Consider the following 12791-nt stretch of genomic DNA (forward strand, 5'->3'; position numbering starts at 1 on the left):
GCCTGATTCACACAAGCTAAATTACACAGAAGTGGCTTCTGTTATCAAACACAAAAACACCTTTAGTTGTACTGATACACCAGAGCTACTCCTTTTTTAAAAATTCATCTTTGCATATGGTTAGCGAGATGCATATGATTATGGTGCATTTGCTGCTTCTAAACTCCGAAAGTAATTCCTGCTTTTGATTCTTGTTTGTCTAGACTCCTGAGGCAACGTCTGTGTTCTGAGTCTTGGCTAAACATGCTGGCAGAGACAAGCAGCTTTTTACCTCAACTGTCAAGATTTATCTGCATCCTTCTGATACTTTAAGTCAGTCAAGCTGACAGTCATTGCTGGCCTTTACCTCTGCATGTCGGTGGCTGCTGGCTCCACTGGCGACTGGCCTGGCACTGGGCTGTGGAGGGTCCTTCCAAAGAGTAGCCTTTGTTGCAGGAGAAGCGTACAACATCGTTGTAATTATAGCCATCGCCCGTGGTCCGGCCATAGATAGGGCTACCGGGGTGGCCGCAGGTGACAGCTGAAGTTGACATGCATCATCAACAGGGGTGCAAATGAAAGATGTTGGGGAAGTGGAGGATGGGACATGAAAGATGGCAGTAATAAAATACAAATAAAAGTTAAAAAGGAGACGGAGTGTGGGGAAACAGATCGAGCAAGAAACAGGAGAGGCAATTCAATAAGAAGAGATCGATAGGTGATGTACAGTATAGTGACACCTATCATAGGAATATCATTATCATATAATTAACCTTAGAGGACAACAGGGGAATTGGGAATCAAGACATGATCTCATTTTGTAATGAGTAAACAGCACAGCTCAATAGGTGAGCAGGAGATTGAGAATCACATCATGGGGATATGTATCAAACATCGATTTCAGTGTTTAAAGCAGGAAGCTCTTGGATTGGCTAAAAACAATGGAGATATTTTTTTAAGAATGCTAAAAACATTTACATTTGTTCATTTAATTTCTACAATCAAGTTTGTGTGTGTGTGTTTGACTAACCCTTTCCTTGTTGTGAACACATGCACTTTTACAAACTTTGTCTTGTGGTCAGCGGGTGAAAGGGGTGTAAAGTACTTACGGATACAAACCGGCAGCTGCCCAGACCAGTTATGGTCCTGCTGGCAGATTCGTACCGAGGAGCCGATGAGCCTGAATCCAGGATTACACTGGTAAACCACTGTATCTCTGTAACCAAAGTTTTCTCCGATCACCTGCCCATTTACAATCTGCTCTGGAATGCCACAGTGACCGGCTGTAGGATGATGAAAAAAGAAAACTCTAAGTAATACTGAACACTTTTCAACTGCCAACAAGGTGAATTTTGGCACTTTGCATCAGAAATCCCAACACATTATCTCAGTCAATCACACAATGCATTTTTTTTTAGTTCAACATCCTAGCATTTGAGAATGGCGCCCTGCGGTGGTGCCCACTAAACTAATGGACAGTAATTCCAGGGTAGAAACACAATTTTGATTGTGTTATCACGTTTGAATAACTTTGCATTTTGACAGCTGTATTATAAAATGAAATGGGGAAACTGGTGATTTAAAAGGTCTTGGAATTATAATGCAGGCAAACAAAATTAGTTAGCGTATTCATGAAACATATTGGATTTGGAAAGCCTTTTTCAGCTCATTATCTCTGAATTATTATTTCTAAATTCATATTGGCTTCAGCATCACTTATGGTGACAACTCAGCTTTTCTCATCTACAATAGACAGAGAGATGCATGTGGAACTCCTCAAAATCTGTGCAATACATTCATGCACGTAATCATATTGCTTTCAGCTACAATAAATCCCTTTCAGAGAGAAGGAATCTTGCTGAGATTTCCACTGCCACTTAAAACCTGGGAAATTGCCACTGACTGTGAGTCTGATTTCCCTAATTCACTCCTGCACCCAGAAACTCAGCCGAGCATTTTATTATCACACTCCAGTTGAGAGCAGCCACATTCTATGAAGAGAGTGCTGAAGTAGGCGACTATACTGCACGGTCCCTGGCTATGTTAACCCTGACGGTCATATCACTAAACAAGAGAGAGGTGTCGTTCTTTTAATGAACTGAGCCAATCTTGAGCTGAGCTTGGAGGGCTGGTGCTACATGGTTGATAAACAGACTAAAGCATCTTCCAGGAAAACCAACACACTCTGTTGCTGTATGTGGCTCAAGTAAATGCATATCTTCTTCCACATACTGTAGCTGTGATGAGCTAGGATAAGCTAAGTTTTAGCATGTATGCCCAATTAATTACTGTATATACAGTATATCTCTTAGCAACACCTTAAACTGTACTTATGCAGTTTGCTGCAGCTGTGACTTTTTGGCTGCTCACATTTAGCATTTAAGAAATACCAAACCACATGGTCTTGAGATTTTGCAGTAGGTAGTTAAAATCTGCAAGAAAGCATTTGAACAACTTTTATCTTATCAGCTCTACATGGACTAAAACAGTCTGATATGCGCAAAGTGGCAGCACCGAATAGCTGCATGATGTCACAACCAAAAATGTTTTGTCTCTCCAAATGCTTAACAGTCATTGATAATACGCACTTGGCAACAAACCTAATCATGGCCACCCTCTGCTTCCCCATCTGGTTCTATTCTGAGCATGTTGGTCGAACCAAAACAGCTCGTAGTCTGTCTGAACAAATTGCCAATAGTGTTTGACCCAGGACAAGGCTGTCCTTTAAAAAGTTAAAGAGAACATTAAGATTCTGCTTACCCAGGCACTGAGTCTCTGTCCCACTCCACAAGCCGGAAAGGAGACACTCTCTAACATTAGAGCCAGTTAAAACATAGCCAAGGTTGCAGCTAAAAATGGCTGATGCTCCAAAAGTAGTTTGGGTCCCAATTTTCTTCCCATTAGGAGGAGTGGGCAGATCACCACAGGAAATGACTGCAACAAGAGAGGATTTAGTGAAGAAAAGAGGAACATAATAGAGAAAGCAAGAAAATGAAAGAACAAGACACCTGTGGAGTGAGAAAGACCGAGGAGTCGTAAGTTGGCTTACATCTTCACAGTCAATGGTAAAGCACAGTCATTTACAGCCATCTTACCGACCTTAATGCAATAAAAGAGTGACCTGTACTATTTCATGGGGAGGACAATGATGCTGTTTGCCTTTGTCCAAACATATTTCATCACGCTGGCTGGCATCTTCATTACACAGACTATTCAGCTCTTTTGCTTTTGAAAAAATGGTTCCCATGGCACCATAGAAAAAGCTTTTATTTTCCATTCCCACAATAAACAATATCTTACTTAGGAAGGGAATGGTTGAAGAGAAGAAAAGTGAATCATTAAGTTGCTGATTAAGTGAGTTGTGAATCTTATGATGTTACAATCTATGTATCTATAGGACCTGAGGTGAAGCGAGACAGATTTTTCAATTTGCCTGGATAACAATGTTCAGTACCTTTTCAATGAAACTAATGAAACACTTACATAGTAGGCTACATAATAAATGCTATTTGCTCATATCATCCGATGTTTTATTTTTCTGATAATGTAACAATAAAATGCACTAAAACACTTTTGCACATTGCATTCTGGTTCTGTTCAATTTTCAAGTGATTTGCATTTATGACTATTTTTGTGATCAACAACCGATGTGTTGATTTTATGGTTTCTGCAGCAGAAGTTACTCACTTCGACACCGAGGTCGCTCGTTTCTCCAGCTCCAGACCCCATTGGGCAGGCACTGGATGTGGGCAGGGCCAACACGGTAGTACCCAGGGTTGCAAGTAAAAATTATTTTGGTCCCATACTCATAGTGTGACCCATTGACTATCCTCCATTTCCCATGGTCCAAAGAGAAGGAGCTGAGACTGGGGCACATAACAACTGTGCCAAAAAGAAAAAAAAAAAAAAGATAGGATTTGGTGAGAAAAGGACAATGTTAGTTTGGGATTATTGAAATGGATTGACTTCTGTTTTAATTTCCTGTCTTATCCCTTCTACACACACTGCTAAGTCAAAACATGTGAACATATGTAACCACCCAACAGTGTAGGCAATACAAATAGTTGCAAAGAGAAACTTTAAACAGTGGAATGAACTAATCCATGTGTTAAAATGTAAATAGGAGCTCTTCTGCAGTTAAACAAATGTTCTTTCACAACTAAGCTGTTTACAATTTTAAACTCTGTAAAACCAAATGAGCAGTTTTCTTTTTTGGCCGGGAGACGCAAGCAGTTGGGAAAAAAACACTGGTCTCAATAGGAAACAATACTGTCAATCACTCATTACGCCGACTTTCAGACTTGTGTGAATGGCAGTGGCATGAAAAACATTCACCCGAGCACCAGCTACAGACATCCTCTCAGCTGTTGTCCTATTATCACTACCGAACAATTTAGTGTAATGAAACCACAATGCGTGGTTCTGTTGGGACTGCAGTCTGTGTTTCATAACACCTTGTAACCTTGGGATTATAATGTTCTATAAGCTTTAATGTTTTCCCATTTATTAACTGAACTAATATACAGACAAGATCTATTAATTTTTTAAAAGTACCAGTCATTGTGAATATGTAATATTTAAAGATTTTCCCCTTTTTAAGATGACGTACTTTGCTATTTCGTTTTAATACACTTAAGCAATGTGTTAATAAGTGAAATAAGTGTTTCTGTTTGTTAGAAGAAATACTGGAAGACAATTCAACATCAAGATTCAACTAAGACACCAACATTTAGTCAAATCAAAGACTTTAAACACGTCTCCCGATGCACTCACAACTTTCACCATATTCTCGACCATCTCTAAAACTTTGCCTTAATTATGTGATGTTTAATAATTACTTTGTCGTATGATGGTACTTACACTACTATAAACATCCTCAGTTTTTAGGTTCCATTAAATCACATTTGGTTTTTATAGCGCCTTCAACTTCAGAGCAACACAATAAAGAGGTAGAACCCGAGTTAAAATGGTAATAATAAAAGAAGGAAATCTGTAAAAAAATAAGGTGTTTATATTGTCGTCAACTTTTCAAGAGGATTTTTTTAAACATCATGCCTTTTCTATTAACATTTACTTTTCTCCATAGCTTTTTTCCATCTTGTGGTTACTCAGTCTCTTAACCAATCTTCCTCTTTCACAGGAATCCTATGACTATTCCTTTAGCATCCCCTACTCACCAATGCATCGGGGTATCTTGTTGTGGTTACTCCATGTGCCGTCTGGCTGGCAGACTGTGGTCGTCAGCTCTTTGGAGGAGAGCCTGTAGCCACTGTTGCAGAAGTAGGTCACCCGTGTGCCGACAGAGTAATCAGCAGCAAGCACACCTCCATTCACTGGCGCACTGGGCACACCACATGACACAGCTGCAAGAAGCAAGAGGGCGATTTATGCGCAGACATATCGGATAGTTTTGCAAGGAGATGACTGGTTAACACAGGCACATATTCAAAGGGTAAATACACATATGTACTCAGAACAGTGTTGGGAGTGCAATAGCCTTGTTGCATGCAAGCATTACATGTTTTACGTTTACAGCAGTTAGGTTTTATGTTAGTTTCCCTTCAAAAGTTTGAGAAAGTAAACACAGGAAAAAAAATGGTGCCATTAAAAACCCTCACAGAATTTTTGCATCAGAACTAATTCATGGCAGACGTTTTGATTTGTCACAGCAGAAAAAAAACAAAGGTGAAAATTAATAATATTATGAATGGATGAATTTAGTTTAGTTGAGCCAGCCAGCTCCAGTGCCATGATATTGTGCAAGCTTGCAGACTGGTGTGGCTTACTGGAGAACTTAATGAGACTGGGCCTTTGTTAACAAAATTTTTTACTCCTTTGCTTTTTCTTTGACAGTGAGTCAAAAAAATCTATTACAGGGTCACTGCAAAAGTGCTATATTTCTTGAATTGCCAATATGGTACAACTACCAGTCAACGTTTTAGGAAAACAAAAGGTATTTCCTCCCACGTAATGCATTTATAATAATGATGTGGAAATGCATGTGTCACATCAACACTTAACCATGTAATAATCTCACTAGTTAGAGTTATCCGAGAACACTTTATACAGTATATAGGAATGGCCCCTTGAGCAAAAATGTATCCAGAGTTGAAATCTTCTGGCAGATTGCAGAAAAGTATGTAATGGCCCATAGAGGCTTTTAGAATATTGTCAAGTTAAAGAAGGTTTGTCAATGAAAAATGTAATACATTTTTCAAAAAGTCTTACTTCTAATAAAGACTAACTTATGGAAATCACTAGTGCAACCAATGATGTAGGTTTCAAAAGTAGTTTCTTCCTGACACTAGGTGTGGCCCCGCCCAGCTACCAAGGGCCACCTCGGTGTTGGTCCGGAGCCCTGGTAAAATGGTAGGGTTGCAGCAGGAAGGCCATCTGGCATAAAAACTCAAACATAAAAACAAATCAACGTGCAGAACGCGTTCTGCTGTGGTGACCCCTGAAGGGACCAGCCAAAAGCCGTTAATGCCCAAGTGTGAAGCACTACTGTTACCTCAGAGCTTAAACCAGACAGAAAGCTCAAGCTGGTAGTTTTTAAGGTGTTTAGTCGGAGCCAAGTCAAACACACTGAATAGAGCAGGAAAACCAACTGCTGCAGGGACACAGTTATGTGAATAAACATCATAAAAGGAGTAGCAATGCTAGCTGCGTACTGAGAAGCATCAAAAAGGAAGAATCTGCCAACATGACCTGGAGCCATTGCCCCTCACCACCCCATGACAGAATCAATCAACATTCATCTGTGAGTACAGGAAAAAAAAACCTCAGGATCTGAAATCTAACATTTTACTACAAGGCCTTAAAACATTTTTACTCATAGGATGAAAACTCAACATTGCAACAATTAAATCTTTAAGATCAATGCTCAGGAAGTCAGCGGGTCTGAAATGTTAATGTAGTTCAATGATGACTGAATAAAATATCGTACATACTCAACATATAATGCATTTTGGATAGAGAAAAAAAAGAGGTCGGACATACTGTAATGTAATCCCCACCATCAGTTAGCTGGTGGACAGCATCTGTATAGATATATTAGTTCATCTGCAGACATGATTGAATTTATGTGCTTTAGAAAACTTGTGTTCATTTATACAACTCAATCAATCACAGGTGTGACCTGTATTTCAAATTGTCAAACACATTGCATAGGTATTTTTATTTTACCATATCATGATAAAATACAATTGAGTATATCATACAGTATGTTTCTATTTGCTGTTGTGCAAGTGTCTATGCCAGTGCATGGAATCTAGTCATGTAAATGTTCACATCTCACATGTGCGCCTCAAAAAACCCAATTAGTTGAGTGAGACCCATAGCAGACATTGCATGCTAATGGTGAGTTAGCCCAAGTAATTTGAAGAAGTGGTTATTGACAAGGCGGGAGGATTGATTTCTGTTTCCTTTCCACCTGACAGTGTAATAGCTTTAAATCAGGCTGGATTCAGTTCAGCTACTAACAACATATAAATAGGGCCTGGGCAGCAACACTTTGATGCTGTAAGTGCCTGTCTGTCTGTTTGCCTGCTGATTGTAGGGGTGCAGAGGCAGTGACCAGAAGAACAGGTAAAGAAACAGGCTGAAGTCAAAAATAAAAGGCTGCTCAGGCCGATGGGTTCACCTTGACATGCGGGAACTGGCGCGTCCCAGGTGTAGTAGCCATAGGTGGTATTCTTGCACACAGCTGTGCCCTTTCCGATTAGCTTGTATCCTCTATCGCAGGCCCAGCGCACCATGCTGTTGAGATGGCCTCCTGTCTGGCTCACTACAAAGCCATGTTGTGGGGAGTCTGGGGTACTGCAGTACATTGCTATAACAGGAGGAGGAACAAATGAACGGGGAGGGAAACACAGAAGGATGGCAAGGGAAGGATGAGAAGGGAGAAACAGAAGAGAAGGTGAGAATGAAGTAAAGGAAAAAGGACAAACAGAAATATTGACAGGGAAAAAGAGACAAAGCACAGAATAGAGAGTAAGATGAGACAAGAATTCAGGTGAACGTTTTGGTCGGTGTGAAGCTCTCCTCTAAATGCAGAAAGATAATGAGGGAAAATGCGTAAGGAGTGTCACATCTATTTAGCGCTTGGGCTGCGTGCCATGCAGTAAAAAAAGTCCTCAAAATCACTTTAGTACTTTTCCTCTCTTGCCTATGGGCACACACATTTCAGTTTGCTTTAACACATGCCATACTGGTGCATCCTCCAGTTATTTGTTCCGTAGCCTCTCTTTCCCTCATCTTACAGCCCATCGGACACAAAAAAGGTAAATTTGATTTCCAGAATATAAGCACCGAATAGCCGGTGGGATAAAAAAAAAAACTCCACAGAGGGCTGTGTGCTTCACAAATGCTGTCAAACATTCCTTCAAATCAGTATGACTAGGAGATAGCAGGGATTTAAGACAAAAAGACACACACTGGAGTTTAAGTCAGTTTCTGTTTAAGTCAATCTAGTGAGGGAGGAGTTTTCTTTACAAAATTCATCACACTGACTTGCTTTCACGATAACACTCTCGTGTATTAAATATAATGGAGAGACACAACATAAAAAATGAATGCCTTTTGTGCTTTTTTCCATTATTATTGATGCATTGCAAATAGAAGAAGACTCCCAGTGCTACTCTTGCTTAGCACCACTTGCTTTATTAAAGAGCCAATTAAGAATTTAAAACCTTTTGAAATTAAGGCGTTCAAAACAGCATGCAAGCCTTCCAGTGAATTTCTTACCCGACTCATGGTTTTTGCATTTGAGTGACTACCATTTCTATAGCATATCTGGAACTTAACTGACATTAATAAACTTCATGAATGATACGCCAGAACAATCCGAGCACACTGTGACAAAAATCATGGGATCTTGTTGTACACACAAAAATACAGTAGCTGTATCAGAAAAGGTTTAGTGAATATGTGCCCCTATGTTTTGTATATCTGTTGTTCAACTGTGTCTTTAAAGGATAAATTGCCCAAATTGTAAACCCATGACTTTTATCACTATTCTGTACAAAATATATTTAAACAGCACTAATAGAAAGAGAATATGATTATAAGCTGGATACATACTTTGATACTCACCCACGTATCTGATGTGGAAGCCACGTCGGTTAGTGCCGTGGTCAGACGACCAACGCAAGAGTAGCTGGTGGCCCGTTGTGGTCAAGCTGAAGGGCGTTTCAATGTCACCACTGAGTGATGCCAGACTCTGGCTGTAGATGTTGGGCCCTGAAACAGGGACAGACACAAAAAGACATCACGTCCTGCGAGTTCAGGGTCGCCACAGTGGATCATTTGTCCACATGTGGATTTGGCCCAATTTTTACGCCGGATGCTCTTCCTGACGCAATAGTTCCCAATTTCCACCGGGCTTGTGAACGGCACTGCATGGCTGGGGATGGGGTTGGCTGCTGGGGGGTTTAGTGCCTTGCTCAGGGACACTGATATGTGGATTGGAAGGGTGGGGTGTGAACCGGTAGACAGCCACTCTACTGACTGAGCCACTGCCGCCCCAGTCTTCATGTTTTAAAAAAAAAATCACCAATAATTGTGCTAATGACAAGACCATATCAAATGGCAGAAGAATTTCTACGTGACATGTAATCATGCCATCAAATATATATTAAACGTATTGTACTCAACATATCTTTGTAACAAAAAAATTCAATAAAAAAAAAAAAAAAAAAAAATCAGACCCAATGTGAAACTGTTTACAATCAAACCAAAGACCAAAACACCAAAAGAACCCACCATCAAATATTTCTAAGATGTCAAACTCCTTTTCTGTCTGGAAGAGTTCGAAATGCAGAGTGATGTTGTAACCCTTCTCCACATTAATCAGCCAGGAGCACATCTGGAGATTTGGGTAGTTTTCAGGGTAGCCTGGACTCAAGATGACTCCTGTTGAGTCAAAACGCACCTCATGGGCTGGGCACTGGACTGAAAGGAAAGAAGGAAAAGCAGTGTTAGAGGAAGACAAAGTGGCAGAGGAGGAATAATAGAGGAAGTTAGAGAGGAGCAGAAAGAGAGTGAATTGGGAAAGAGTTGAAAGGAGGAGCTGAAAGCCCAGTGGAGACAGAAAAGGTATGACAGAGGGAAGGAAGACAGGAATGCTTCAATGTGACAGTAGAAATTACATAGAAAAATAACAAGTCCTGAAATAATTACATTTCAGCCAGACTGATACTGCAGCTAAGGGCTAAGCTGGAGGGTCTGTTGTTGTCCCCTGATATCAATCTGTCAAATAATAATACTCAGTAGGTGAGACAGCTAACTTTGTTTGGAAAACAGTGTGTGCATGTGTATGTGTATGAGAGTTCACATATACTGTATTAGCTCAGAGCCTTCCCTTCACTTCCTGTAGGCTGGGATATCTGAAATTAGGACAGTCCTGTTTCTTTCTGTTCCTTTTCTGCTGGTAACAAAAGTTTCTCTTCTGGGCCAGTAGTGAAGAAACATGACGCATCTAAAAGGTTAATGTGAACAACTGTTCCAGATAAAAAGGTCACTGGCAACAATCAGACATATATCAAGAAAAAAGGCAGGAGGAAAGGATTGTAACACAAAGCAGTGTGAATATTCCCACAGGCAAACCACTGCAAAAGTTTCCACTGGATGAACTCGAAAAACTCTCTGCCAACAAGATCTGATCTCCAGAAAGTCAGTGGTTTGCTTGACATTTTCTCATTACTTTCAACAACACCACAGAACATTGAGATTTAAATTATGAAACAAAACCATAGCAGTATTTGTACTCTGCAGAATAAATATAGAAATACAGAATACATTCAACAAACATCTATTGACTCTATTGAGAAAAGAAATTACATAGCAATTTAGCATGTTCAAACAGTATATGTCTTTACAGCTTTACAGTTTAAAATAAGATCAATATTTTTGATACATTTTGTCTTTACACCCCTTCATATGTTTATATTTTATTAAGTTGTAGGTTTAACTTTAAATTGTTAAAACTGCCATTTGTGCAAATGTAACAGTTCAGCCTACACTAAGTAGCCCATAATAGAAATGTTTGTAAAACTGAGAAATGAAATATTAAACCCCTTTTTCCAAAAGACCCTTCATTCACAGCTTGATGGATGCCCCTGTGGCAGTAATTACAAATTTGAGTTTTTAAAGGTCTATCTCTTCAAGCTGTGCACACCTGGATTTGGGCAGTTTATCCCATTCTTCCTGGCCAGGCCTCCTAGGCTCTTGTCCTGATCATTGCTGTGCTGATTTATTCTGTCTCGCTGTCCCTGCTGCTAAAAGGATTGTGAATGTAGCCAGGTAGACAAAAGGCAATTTTTATTGATTTAAAACACAATAAAGAGTGCAAGAGTCAATACTTTTAAAAGCACCCAATGTAAAAAGATTTTCATTATAAGTTATTTTTTTGCATTGAAGAAAACAGTAATTTTAATTCCAATCACTTATTTTTCTTTGCACACAGAACAAAACATCTGACCAGCTGCCTGAGGTTTGGAAGTCACTGTTAGACCAGCATTAGACCAGCACCAAAGAGCAATGTGCAGGCTGAATTTTCATGTCCATGAACACGGTAAAAACACAAATGTATATATTTTACAGGCCACCGGGCCAGAATTACAAAGGGATTTTGAGACATGGTCCCTAAAATAATTTTATTTGCTTCCTAATTGTGAATAGTGACCTCGTTTAGGCCACAATGCACATTAGTGACTCAGGTCAATGTCGTTTTTTAAAATCAAGTTTCCATTTTCATTTTAGACTTTACTTCATTAAACAGTTACTTATTCAAAAACTTTGCACTCCATTAAGCCCAAAACTAAGTGACTTGAGTTTGTCACCTTTGAGTTTCAGGTGACAAACAAGGTCGGTGGCACTATGCTTTTAACAGGAGAGTTCAATGCAGTTACATCAATTCACATGGCTCCTTCCTGAGCTCTGTCATCAGCATCCCATTTGTAAGTAATTGGTTCTAACAATGGATAATTTCTACATACCACAGTTTTCCTACTGTACATATTTCATACTGGGGTTACCAACCCAAAGACTGTTTTTACATTCTCATTGCCTGAAGCACTTGACCATATTTTACGGTTTTTAAAATATACATTGAATTTGACTCTCATGAGCTAATGCACTGTACATAGAGTAATCTATCTGGAAACAGTTATTGTAATAATTCAACTCCTGGTGCTTGTTTAATAAGCCATCGTTGCCAGGCAACAAACAAGTCTTTTCACTGAGCACAGTTGCGGCTTAAACTGCTTTCCTCCAGACTTTAGGTTCATGGATTAACAACATGAATCATGAGAGGCTTAAAACTCCTTCAGATGCCTCAATACCGCTACTTTTAGGATGTTTTTTTGCAGAACCATGATAAGGATGGTAAACTACTCAGAGAAAACTGAAGCTTGTAATGTATTCATTAATGGTTTGGCTACATAGCAGATGTTGACCTCTGTTCCTTAGTATAACACAAATGCAATGATACTGTAGGCGTGCCAACATGATTTGTTTAAAATCAAATTTGCATTGGCATTTGTTAAATCTTGCAAACATTGCAAGCCATGTATTTTGCACTAACTAAAACTGTTTATTCTTTTACTCAGCACACAGTGTATGCGATGACAATGACTTACATATTGTTGATGACAGAGAGATCACAAAACAAAGCTTAGAGAAGTATTGCAAAGATGAAGTTGAAGCAGATATTGTTTTTCATTACATTTTCTGAAAGACATAAGAGAGGGAGCAATATAACGACATTTACTGGGTTAGGCTCAACCTCAATGTGGCAGGTGGTTTACCAAGCA

General features: G+C 39.5%; 1 protein-coding gene across 5 annotated transcripts in view; it reads right to left on the bottom strand.

The window, feature by feature from the left end:
• LOC137130705 (CUB and sushi domain-containing protein 3-like) overlaps positions 1–12791 on the bottom strand; it is a 194197-nt gene that overhangs the window by 42470 nt on the left and 138936 nt on the right. For 4 of the 5 annotated variants that reach the window (XR_010914879.1, XM_067511194.1, XM_067511192.1 and 1 more), the window contains 8 exons: positions 9742–9930; positions 9061–9219; positions 7622–7810; positions 5157–5342; positions 3667–3861; positions 2740–2913; positions 1089–1262; positions 347–520 (listed from right to left, as the gene is read on the bottom strand). Coding sequence is in view for 4 of the 5 variants with exons in the window: in XM_067511194.1 (XP_067367295.1) it covers positions 347–520; positions 1089–1262; positions 2740–2913; positions 3667–3861; positions 5157–5342; positions 7622–7810; positions 9061–9219; positions 9742–9930 (1440 nt within the window). In the remaining variant the exon portion in view is untranslated. The remainder of the gene's footprint in view (positions 1–346; positions 521–1088; positions 1263–2739; positions 2914–3666; positions 3862–5156; positions 5343–7621; positions 7811–9060; positions 9220–9741; positions 9931–12791) is intronic. The other variant, XM_067511193.1, reaches the window with a different exon arrangement.

This window comes from Channa argus, chromosome 7 (genome assembly GCF_033026475.1).
Source record: "Channa argus isolate prfri chromosome 7, Channa argus male v1.0, whole genome shotgun sequence".
Classification (NCBI taxonomy): domain Eukaryota; kingdom Metazoa; phylum Chordata; class Actinopteri; order Anabantiformes; family Channidae; genus Channa; species Channa argus.